The sequence below is a fragment of the Stigmatopora nigra genome, chromosome 19 (assembly GCF_051989575.1).
Source record: "Stigmatopora nigra isolate UIUO_SnigA chromosome 19, RoL_Snig_1.1, whole genome shotgun sequence".
Lineage (NCBI taxonomy): Eukaryota > Metazoa > Chordata > Actinopteri > Syngnathiformes > Syngnathidae > Stigmatopora > Stigmatopora nigra.
Genome location: NC_135526.1, coordinates 10,874,222 through 10,886,909, shown reverse-complemented (window position 1 = coordinate 10,886,909; position 12,688 = coordinate 10,874,222). Strand labels below are relative to the sequence as shown.

General features: G+C 46.5%; 1 protein-coding gene across 10 annotated transcripts in view; it reads left to right on the top strand.

The window, feature by feature from the left end:
• Positions 1-12,688, top strand: part of tiprl (TIP41, TOR signaling pathway regulator-like (S. cerevisiae)) — a 40,476-nt gene that overhangs the window by 15,906 nt on the left and 11,882 nt on the right. For 8 of the 10 annotated variants that reach the window (XR_013329805.1, XR_013329806.1, XR_013329807.1 and 5 more), the window contains one exon: positions 1,917-2,096. The exons of 1 other annotated variant lie outside the window; for it this stretch is intronic. Coding sequence is in view for 6 of the 9 variants with exons in the window: in XM_077740818.1 (XP_077596944.1) it covers positions 1,917-2,096 (180 nt within the window). In the remaining 3 variants the exon portion in view is untranslated. The remainder of the gene's footprint in view (positions 1-1,916; positions 2,097-12,688) is intronic. One more of the 10 variants, XM_077740820.1, reaches the window with a different exon arrangement.

Here is a 12,688-nt window from a genome sequence, read left to right as displayed (position 1 = left end):
AGGTTATCTTGAAGATTTTGAAGGTAATCCTCCTTCATTATCCAATTTATTATCTGTAAAGCACCAGTTCCATTGGTAGCAAAACAGCCCCACAGCATAGTACCACCACCGTGCTTGACGGTATTTATGGTGTGCTTGGGGTTAAAGGCCTCACCTTCTCTCCCCCAAACATATTGAAGGGCATTGTGGCCAAACAGCTCGATTTTTGTTTCGTCTGACCACAGAACTTTCCTCAAGAGGCCATATCTTTGTTCATGTGATCAGCAGCAAACTTCAGTCGAGCCTTAAAGTGCCGCTTCTGGAGCAAGAGCTTCCTTCCTGCACGGCAGCCTCTGTCCATGGAGATACAAACCACGCTTCACTGTGGACACTGACACCTGTGTTCCAGCAGCTTCTAATTTTTGGAAGATCTGCTTTTTCGTGATTCTCGGTCTTTACCCTCCTGACCAATTTTCTCTCAGCTGCAGGTGATAGCTTGCGTTTTCTTCCTGATCGTGGCACCGACAAAACAGTGTCATGCACTGTATACTTAAAAACAATTGTTTGAACTGTTGCTCTTGAAACCTGCAGCTGCTTCGAAATGGCTACAAGTGACTTTCCCTAATTGTTCAAGTCAATGATTTGCTTTTATCAGATCCATGCTGAGCTCCTTTTGACTTTCCCAGCATTTGTGGGCGTTTGCTTCCAATGAGCCCTATTTAAATGGCTTCAGAGAAGTCACCAGCTGTAGTCATTCATCACTCACAAGAAGTTAACAGGCAGTGCTATGAAGCTCAGTTCACTGACACAACTTTCTAAGTCACCCAAATTGCTAATTCTTTTTGCTGTATATATATTTTTGACCCAGCAGATTTGATCATTTGTTCTGTTAAATCATAACAGTCATAAAAGAACCAAACTGAATGATTGTATTTGTGTGATATATACTTAGATGTTTTTCTTATCTCGAGGCACACATTTGCTATTAAAAAGCTTTCGTAACCTTGAAATTTAGTATAGGTGTGACTATTTAATTGGCAAAAGGCAAGAAAACGGTAAGTAATCACAAATTAGTTGGTAAAAATCAATTGACTCCTCGCTGTGGTAACTATCCTCATCATTTTCATCAACCTTCAAGTTGCTAAATAAGCTCAAGTTCAGAATGCCAGCATTTCCACACGCTTGCTGGAGAAGTTCTTTTCCAGTCTGAATTGGGCCATCTGACCTCAAATAGTGGATCTAGTAATCCTAAATCATCTAAAGCATTGGTCAGTCCACATCCCTTGAATGACTTGATGATCAGATCTGTTGGGAGTTTATCCCAGGCATCGACTGTCCCCTTCTTCTTTGGTGCGGAGTGCCACCCAACTCCGTTCCGAAGAAGAAGTGGAGCCTGGACTTCCACCATTTTTCATCTCCCATCTTTCGGTTGCGACTTTAGCGTGAATTTTGGCATTTTTATGGAACTTGATATAGAGTCTCAGGCAATCTACCAGTAGTGTGTTCGAGACCCACCAGTCGAACGGGATCGATGTAATGAAGATGTAATGTAATGAATGATGTAATGAAGATGTAATGTAATGAATGATGTAATGAAGATGTAATGTAATGAATGATGTAATGAATCTGTAATAAAGCAACAGAAAACACGTAAGGTCAGAACAGACCTGGGAAGCTGTCTATGAGAAATGGAGTAACTTATTCACTCGCAACAAAGTGCATGGATGTGTGAATTGATTTGATGTTTATAATGCACTAGAGAGATAAAAAAAAAAAAGGAATATATATATTTTTCTGATGTCTTCATTTTTTAAATTTGCAAGCACCTGTGTTCCGTATGAAAAAGCTCACTGTCCTGCTATAGGAAGTATAGCTTGAAGTTAAGTATTGAACCGCTTGCGGTCAATGTTAATTTTTTTCCCCGTTTGCCTTGCCAGATTAACACAGGAATTGAACTTGCCCTCCCTTCCAGAAATGTTATTTGGGGAAAACATTCTGCGCATCCAACACGGTGATGGCTTTGGAATTGAATTCAATGCAATTGATGCCCTGAAGAGAATCAACAACTCTGATGACAACGTCCAAGTGGCGTGTGCTCAACAATGGCAGGAGAGCAGGCAAGATCATCGCTGAATTGAAATTTTAAATTATTGATAGTCGTGAATGCGAATATGAAAGGCTGTTTGTTCTGTGATTGCATGGCAACAAATCTGTGTCTGAGCTGCCATGCACATAAGCAAAGGTCAAACCTCTTGACCATTTAGTAATGCAATGCCGACTTTTAAAGTCGTTGTAAAAATTACGTCTATATGTATACATCATACATGTGTACGTACGTTCTGAAGAACAGTCGATTTTCTTGGAAATCCTAAATCCCTCCTATCTTTTGGCCTCTTTAGACAATGGTAGCGTAGACTGGCAGAGAGGCATGTGGGCTTGTAAAAAGACAGACTAACAATGCGTCGCCAAAGGATGTTGTCTTTACACAACGTGGATATTTTGATATAACTTCATATCGTCTCCACATTATTTACTCAGAATCTGTGGTGAAAATTCAAGTAAAACCTAACTACTTCTGGTCAAAAATAGGAGAATATGTAAGGTTGCTCCCCTTTATCTAAAGAAATTGTGTCTGAAGTCTAACAACACAGCAGTTTTGCCAAATGTCTTGTCCAAGTCAACCAAGCACATTTAGGTTGGTTGGACGGACTCCCATGACACCTTGAAAACCCTGCTTATGGTATAGAGCTGATCCACTATTCCATGGCAATGAGGAAAAACCAAACAGCTCCTGAATCCGAGGTTCAACTCCCCGGTGGGCCATCCTCTTCAGTATCCCCTAATAGACCTTCCCGGGATGACTGAGGAGTTTGATTCCCCTTATAACTGGAATTATTTAAATATAGGGAGCACCACCCCAATCTTCCAATCTTGACGCACTGTCCCAGTTGTTCACACAATGTTGCAGAAGCGTGTCAACCAAGACAACCCCGCAACAATTTGGGTGGATCTCATCCAGCCCCATGACTTGGCACTGAAGAGCTTTTTAACTACCTCGGTTGACTTAAACCACATAGATAACACAATCCGCCTCAAAGTCCCAGGACTCTGTGTGTCGGTGGAATTGAGGTTTAGATAGTATTTGGCCCACTTGCTCACAACATCCTGAGTTGAGGTCTGTATCGCCCCCATCCTCCCTATCCAGTGTTCATGGTGCACCCTTTTCCTCTCCTGTGATGTATAATGGTGGACCAAATTTCCTAGATGAAGTCGTTCTCCGTCGTCTCGCCGAAATCCTCCAATGTCCGGGATTTTGCCTTAGCGACTACCCGACATACTCACATGCTGCTTGGTCAGCCTGTACGCCACCAGCTGCCTCCTGAGTCCCAGGGTCCAAAAGGGCCCAAACGGCTCCCTCCTTGAGCCTGACAGCATCCCTTACTGCTGGTGTCCACAAATAGGATCTAGGATTGCTGCCATAACAGGCAACGATATCTCCTCTGCAATAGAGGGGTGGAACATTCCACTTGAACTCAATTTCACATTCTCTCCCCTGACATTAGAGAAGCTATGCTGTAGGTAATATCTGAAACTCTTCCTGACAGCTGACCAGTTACTTAGTATTAATTAGCCTAATTTCCCCTGTGTTGGGGTTATTTTATAGGCTTAAAGCATTTTTTACCAGGAGGTCTGCAATCGGGTGACATGTCGTTGTTGTTGTTGTTGTAGAGGCTGCGCCCAGGTGGCCCTAACATAGGGTACGCCTGGCTAGCGCGAGCACCTTGGACGGCTCAGTCACCAGCACGTCCAGGGGGGGTGAGGCGACACCGAAGATCTGGAGGCGGAGGGAGGAAAGGCCGGGGCAACGCTGGAGCCAATGTTCGAGGTCTTGCGTCTCTTCCCGGCAGAGGGGGCAGGTTGGGTCGAGGGTGGGGTTGAGAAGGTGACGGTAGGCTCTCAGGCTTGGGTGGTGGCCCGAGCGGGGGCGGGCGATGAGGACCGCGTCGCTCCAGTTCTTCACGCGCGCACAGTCTAGGCGCCAGTTATATTTTGGGTAGACGACCGCTGCGCGATGATCCGGTCTTGGTGGATTGTCGCGAATTAGTCGTCTGATGGCTGCCTTGGCTGGGGCTAATGAGATTGGTCGTGGCTCATCGACCTTGGAGGAGGCGGCTTCCTTCGCTAGGGCGTCTGCCATCTCGTTCCCAGGCAACCCGCAGTGACCTGGGATTCACAGGAGGGCTGTCCGAGCCCTGCGCTGGTTCAGCAGACGACGGATTTCGCCGGTGTCGGCCGAGTGGCTGGCGATGGCAGTCAGTAGTGATAGACTGTCCGAGCACACTGCGACGTCACCAGCTATGTTCGTGTCAGTTAGCCATTGCAGGGCCATCGTCATGGCCGCCTTCTCTTCCTCGAAAGAGGACGTGAAAGGGGCCCCACGGATCGGCTTTGAGTGCGTGGTGATTGGGTCTGCCGGATTTCCAGTGGTGACGATCATTGCCACCCCGCCGGCTCTTGTTCCATCGGAAGCAGAGCCGTCGGTGTAGAGATGGTACCTCTGGTGCGACTGCACGGATGGCGGAGATGGCACATTCCCGAAGGACTGGCGGGGGATCGAGTTTTGTGGCACTCCCAAGGGTTGTAGAGACCGTCCAGAGGTCGGTGTCGTTCACCCATGGGCACTCGATGGGGGGCGGGAGGACCTCTCGTTGGTTGGACAGGGCGGGGGGGGGGGGGCGGACATATTTCCCGACGCGGTCTTGCGCCAGTTGGAACGCTGGAGACGGTGCACGACTGTCTTAGTAGCAAGTTCGTGCCGAGGGTGATCAGGAGGAAGGCGGAGGGCTTTTTCAAAGGAGATGGCTGCTAGTTGGTTTACTCGCGAGGAGTAGGAGCACACGCCCGCTTCTAGCTGCAGCGCCTCGACTGGTGTAGTCCTCAGTTGGCCCGTCACGATACGCAGGGCACTGTTCTGGGCGCGACCAAGGTCGTCGAGTCGGGACCGCGACAGGAAGGGTTGCCATGCTGGGGCGGCATAGTCCATGACGCTCCGCTGAAGGGCGAGGTGGACAGAGCGTAGGCTGTTTTTCTGCCAGCCCCAGTCTTTTGTGGTCAGAGAGGCAAGGATGCGGTTTCGGGAAGCCACTGTCTTGGTGACGGCCTTCACGTGTGGCCCGAAACTCAGGCACCTGTCGAGCTTTACCCCAAGGAATTTGGGGGTGGGGTTGAAGCGCAGGCTCGTTGTTCCCACAGTGACGGACGGGGTCCAAGAAGCCTCCCTTGGGTCGGTTGAGAAGAAAGTGACCTCACTCTTCGAGGCGTTCAACTTCATCTTCTTTTTGCAGCTCCACTCGCAAACAAGCTCCGACTGCATTCTGGATCGCCGCCTCAGCGTCTTCCTTGCGTGTACTCTGTGCCAGCAGGGCAACATCGTCGGCATAAAGCGCGATGTCGACACCTGCTGGGATGACTCTTCGGAGGTTGTTGATGTATAACACGAAGAGTAGGGGTGCTAGGACAGAGCCTTGGGGGAGACCTTGGCGCAGTGGAACGGACTTTCCCCGCTCCCTGTTTATTAGGACCCTGGCTCAGCGGTCGGAGAGGAAGCTCTTTAACCACCGGGCAGTTTGGGCTGGCAAGCCTGCGTCCAGCGCCGTCAGGAGGAGATCCTCCTTCCAGACATGGTCATAGGCTTTGCTGTAGTCCAGCAGGGCCATCACTCCGCGGAGCGTTTTTTTCCGTTGGAAGCCGTCGCTAATGGTCTGCGTGATGTGGAGGATCTGGTCTTCGCAGCTCCTCAGTTTGCGGAAGCCCGCCTGCTCTCTGCAGATCCAACCTCCGGTTTCTGCCTCGTAGTACACTCGGTTGTGGATGATTCTCTCGAGGGTCTTCACCACGCACGAGGTCAGGCTGATTGGACGATAGGAAGAGATGTCACTGGCAGGTTTGCCAGTCTTCCTGAGAGGTAGGATGGTTGCCTCTCTCCATGCCTGCGGGCAGGAACCGGATCTGAAGGATTCATTGAAGATTCCCAGGAGTTTCCGCCTGGCCGCAGGTCCCAGCGCCTTGATGAAGGATGGGGGGATATCGTCCGGGCCTGGGGCGCCCGTCGGTCGCATCTGATGGATTGCAGTTTTGAGCTCCCGCTCGCTGAAATCCGCGCAGCTCTCGCCGTCAGCTGATGGGGCATTCAGCCGTTGCTTCGCTTCTCGGATGCGGTGTCGTTCTTCTTTGGAGAAGGAGAGTCTGCACACTGCGGCATAGTGCTTTGCAAAAACATCGGCTTTCCCCACGTTGGTGGTGTAGAGGCGGCCGTTGTGTTGCAAGGACTCAGTGAGCGCGCAGTTATCAGGTGATCCGCTGAGAGAGCAGATCAATCGCCACGTTTTCCTGGTGTCCGGGTTGAACTCCAGCTCCTCCAGTAGGGCAGCCCACTTTGCTTCCTTGGCCGACCGGGTGAGTGAGTTCCCTTTCCTGCAAGCGGCCAGCCAGTCTTCTCTGTGGGTGCTTATGGAGCGGCGTAGGCAATTGCGGTCTTTGATAGCAGATCTCACGTCAGCCGACATCCAGGTATTGCTCGTATTGCCTCTCCGGGATTTGCCAACGACGCGCTTCCCCACCTCCTTCAACAGAGTCGTGAAGCGGGAGAGGCGGTTGGTCAGCGGCGGGGGCGTGTTGGTTCCAAAACTCAGTACTGCATCTTCTACGTCTTGAGTGAAGGTTGCCCAGTCGACGTCTTTGTGGTTCCACCGTGCCGTTGGTAGGGGCGGGCACGACGGGCGGACGACACAGGCCACTGAGATGGACAGGGGTAGGTGGTCGGATCCAAGGTCCTCATCAACAGTCCATTCGGCATGGTTGGCGAGCCGCGGGTGAGCAAAGGTGAGGTCGGGTGTGCTAAGCCCGCCGGTGCTTCGGTTCACCCTTGTTGCCGACCCGTTGTTAAAGAGTGTGATGGAGTTCCTCAGCAGCCAGTCCTCGATGTCGGCCCCACGCTTGTCGCTTGGCTGGTTGTAGTCCCAGAGGCCGGAGTGGGCGTTTAGGTCACCGCCGATGATCACGCCGGTGTTCGCCCCGATCCAGGTGAGGTCCAGTTCGGAATTTGGTCCCGGATCTCGGCATGGGGGTGCGTAGAGGTTGTGCACCGTCAGCCAGCGGTGCCGGGTCACACGTACCTTGATCGTGGACGACTCCAGGAGGCCCCGCAGGGAGGCGCCCAGGTTCATGAAGGAGAGGTCGTCTTTGATCAGGGTCATGAGTCCGCCCCCGGGTTGGTCTTTGGGGCGGTCGGCACGGACGGCAGCATACCCCGGGAAGGTCGGGGTGGAGTCTTTGGCCCGCAGCTTGCTTTCCTGGATCAAGCAAATGTCGTACTTGCCTTCGACCATCCGCTTTTCCAGCTCGGCAGACTTAGTCTTCAAGCCGTCAGCATTCCACTGCAAGATGCGCAGCGTGGATCACTTGGCTACGTCGGGGATGTCCGTCTTTGGTTTTGGGAAGGGTAGGAGGGGGATTGGAGGGTTGGGTTGGGGTTGGGAGGTAACCGGTGTCGGGGTGGTGGCACATTGTGGGCAGGACCAGGTGTCAGATGGCCTCATAGTTGCCGCAGCATCACGGGTAGTGCCTGAGCAGGACCGGTGGTAGGGGGCTCTGCAGGCTCGACAGGTGAGGGGCTGGGTCGTCTTGGCGATGGTACGCTGGCAGCCGGTGCATATATACATATATATATATATATATATATATACATATATATATATATTTATACATATATATATATACACATATATATACACATATATATATATACATATATATACATATACATATATACGCGCACACGTACATATGTATATATATATATATATATATATATATATATATATATATATATATATATATATATATATATATATATATTATATATATATATATCTCTATATATATATATATATCTATATATATATATATATATCTATATATATATATATATCTATATATATCTATATATATAGATATATATCTATATATATCTATATATATATATCTATATATATATATATATATATATATATATATATATATATATATATATATATATATATATATATATATATATATATATATATATATATATATATATATATATATATATATATATATCTATATATATATCTTTATATATATATATATCTATATATATATATATATCTATATATATATATATCTATATATATATATATCTATATATATATCTATATATATATATCTATATATATATATCTATATATATATATATCTATATATATATATATCTATATATATATCTATATATATATCTATATATATATATCTATATATATATAGAGATAGAGATAGAGATAGAGATAGAGATAGAGATAGAGATAGAGATAGAGATAGAGATAGAGATAGAGATAGAGATAGAGATAGAGATAGAGATAGAGATAGAGATAGAGATAGAGATAGAGATAGAGATAGTGCGCGCGTGTGCATGTGAAGTGCCACATCAGAGGAGATAAAACTCTAGACCATGTTTATTCTAATATCAAACATGCTTATAGAGCCACACCCCTCTCTTACCTTGCTGAATCAGACAATCTCTGCCTGTCCCTCACCCAGAATACGCCCCACTCCAGAGGCTTACAAGGCCACAAATAAAGATATTACAAACATGGCCTGAGGACACCCTTTCTCAGCTGCAGGACTGTTTTTCCCACACCATTTGGGAACTTTTTGAACACCACAACCTCCAGGACTACACGGACACTACTTTCAAACATCAAAAACTGCACGGACAACGTCACTGTTAATAAACGGATACAGGTTTTTCCTAATCAAAAACCCTGGATGACCAGTGAGACATAGGCACTTATCAAATGCCGTAACACCGCCTTCAGGTCAGGGGACAAGGTACAATACAGTGCTACCTGAGCAGAGCTGAAGAGATGCATTAAAAAGGCCAAAGCAGGAAAATTGAGGAGCACTTCACAGGAAATAACCCAATGATGATGTGGCAGGTAATACGACATATTACCAATTACAATGACAATAATGTGGCTGTTAACGCAGATGCCTCACTAGCAGAGGAACTGAACTGTTTCTTTGCCCGCTTTGAGACTGGCAAATCAGACTCGGTCTCAACACATCCAACACCACCCTGCAGCAGTACACTGGAGCTTTAGGAACATGTAGTGATACAGGTACTGTGGACTGTGAACACCAGGAAGGCTGCTAGCCCTGACGGAGTACCTGGGAAGGTGCTCAAAGCCTGTGCTGACCAACTGACTGCTGTTTTCACAAAGATCTTCAATTGTTCCCTGCAATAATCCATCATCCCATCCTGCCTTAAATCTGCCACCATTATCTCTGTCCCTAAAAAGCCACCCATTGACGGCCTGCATGATTATAGGCCTGTTGCACTTATGCCTGTGATCATGAAATGCTTTGAAAAGTTGGTCTCGCGCGATATCAGGGATACATTCCCTCTCTCAGTTGACCCTCACCAGTTTGTCTATACAGCGGTACCTCTACATACGAACTTAATTCGTTCCGGGACTGAGCTCGTATGTTGATCTTCTCTCCACGGCAAAGCACTCGTCACACACAAACTAATTTGAATTAATATATAAAAACACACAAACATACATTGAATGTAACTTTACACTAAACTGAATTCTAATTTTGTTATAATTGTTTTTTAACCTTTGTTCTCCGGATTGACTCCACCCGGACGTTCAGCGTGAGTTATTAAAAGGAACGCATCGAGAGTTGTTTGTTATTGCCTTCCCTTCAAAATATTTCGAAAAACACGCACAAATTTCTTCACAATACGATAAAGCGCGACCTCGTGTCAGGGTGCCTCTTTTCTACAAAATCGGAACACTTGCCACTTAAGCTAGCATGTCTTTGATATCCTTTGTAACCAGGCAGCCCCCTTTTCCACCTACTCCTCGCAACTGAGTTTCCGCAACACCTCGAAATGTTCATTCCTCCTGGAGCTTGATTAAATCCTGTGTCATCAGTTCTTCGTGGTGCTCGGAGATTAGATAATTCACATGGACAATCCAATCCAATCTCTTTAACCTCCAGCCACAAATAATTTCCAAGTGACACGATATCATCCCATCTTCTCCCTCTCCACATCAGACTTCAAACTTAATACCTGACACCTCCAGAAGTTCTCTGACGACACCGCTATTGTTGGACGAGTGACGGAAGGGAACGACGTGGAGTACTGTCATCACAGCCTTTGTTGACTGGTGTAGGCAAAACCACCTCTACATCAACACCAGTAAGACATAGGAAATGGTCATCGACTTTCGGAAGAAATCCTCGACAAACCATTCAGGTGAACATCCAGGGTACAGATATTGAAATTGTGGAGAATTTAAAGTACATGGGTGTTCACCTCAAACACAAACTAGACTCATCCACAAACATAGATGCTCTGTATTAAAAGGGCCAGTGGCGCCTCTACCTACTGAGGAGTCTACAGTTCTTTGGAGTGTGCAGGACACTACTGAGGACTTTCTACGACACTGTGGAGGCATCTACAATGTTTTAAGCAGTGGTCTGTTGGGGATGTGGGACAGGTACAGGCTGAATAAGCTGGTCAGGAGGGCCAGCTCTGTTTTTGGCTGTCTTTTGGATTCTGTGGAGGAAGTGGAAGAGCGGAGGATGCTGACCAGGGTGATGTCCATGATGGGCAGCACCTTCCACTGCCTTGCACGATTCTGTGGAGTTCCTGCGAAGCTCTTTCAGCAATAGACTGCTGCATCCTCATTGCATTTATTCATTAACTTAATTATTACCAATAATTATTTTTAAAATGCCTTTCCTATTTCTGCATCCTCAACCTCTTGCTACTGTGACAATTAAATTTCCCAAATACGGGATGAATAAAGTTATCCAATCCAATCTAAACCAGCCAGGTACAATATACCTAAATATTTGAATGGGGGCCATTGAACGAGCAAGCTCTGTGACACGTACCCCACTCTCATATTTTTCAATTATTTCACGCTCAATGTTAATTGTGGGTTAATTGTATACATTTTCCCTTTCTTTGCACAACTCTTCATTCCACCTGTTTGCTTTGGCTCCATTGTTGTTCACTTTGTATTATGCATTGACTGACGGGGGAAAACACAGGAAAAGGCAAGCTTCGCCCAGTGCTCATAGATATCTGTTATACGCAAAATAGATGCGGCAAAAAAGACAGTGCACTACAATGACAAACAGCCTCTTATGTCTCATGAAATTTTCCTCTTACTTCGGACTGCCTGTATGTAGAGGTGCTCGTATGTAGAGGTACCACTGTAGAGCAAATAGGTCCACTGAGGACACATTTCCTTAACTCTGCGCACAGCACTGAGCCACCTGGAGCACCATGGGAACTACGTAAGGATGCTTTTCATTGACTATACCTCAGCCTTCAACGCTATAATACCGGACATTCTGGCTGACAAACTTTGGACTATCCTCTTCCATCTGCTACTGGATTAAGAATTTCTTGGTCCCCACCTCGCCTTCCATTACACTGAGCACTGGCTCCCATCAAGGCTCTGTCCAGATATGAGGTCAACAAACTGTCTTTGTGGTGTTTGGTGAACAATCTCACACTAAATGCCACGAAAACACAGATTTCTCCCCACTCATAAAGAGAGAATGCGTAGACGGGGTCCAGTCCTTCAAATTCCTGGGGGTCCACATCACGGGCAAGCTCTCCTACCAACACCACGGCAGTGGTCAAGAAGGCCCAGAAACGACTCCATTTCCTGAGGATACTCAGAAGGAACAACTTGGACGCTAAGCTTCTGGTAACCTTTATAGAGCCACTGTGGCGAGCATCCTGGCATACTGCATTACAGTGTGGTACGCTGGAAACGGTAGCAGGCAGAAAGGCCATGCCGAGAGTGACCAACACTGCCCACAAGATCATCGACTGCTCTCTGCCCTCAATGGATGACATTGCCGGCCCTTACTACCTCAGGAGAGCCAGGTTCATTGGCAGGGACCAATACCACCCTGTTCACATCCTGTTCCAGCTGCAGCCCTCTGGCAGACGCTACAGGTCTCACAAAGCACGGACAAACTTAACTTAAGGACAGTTTTTTCCCTCACAGCCATCAGGACTCTGAACTTGTCTTAACATGACACACAATCTCTTCTGTGCAATAACTTTGGGGTGTGCAATAACAATGTGCAATATCTTATACTGTGCAATATTTTAGAATTCACCTATGTGACTTTTTATACTTTTATATTACTGTTTTTTTTTACTGGGATAACAGTGGAGTAGCACCGCCAATTTGTATGATGACAATACAGGCTTTTGAATTAATTTGATTGATTTTCATCCATAAAGACATAATTTCGTAAGTAGCGGTACAACTAGTCTTGAAATTGTGTCACGCACGATTCTATCCTCAAACACCAAAACACAGGATCCTAACCATATTCTCAAAAAGTATTGCAATTCTGATAAGCATATCGATCTAGGTCTTATTCTTCAAATTTCGTGAGAGGAAGCTGACAATGTATAATTTTTCATAGAAAAAATAAATGATGCTGTCGTAACGCTATAGTGATAGAAATCGACCCATATCGTGATATGCACTAGTCCAAATCAACTTGATGGCTTTGGCTTCTCATATTTCACAACTTCTTTCAATTTATTTTTCTTCAAGTG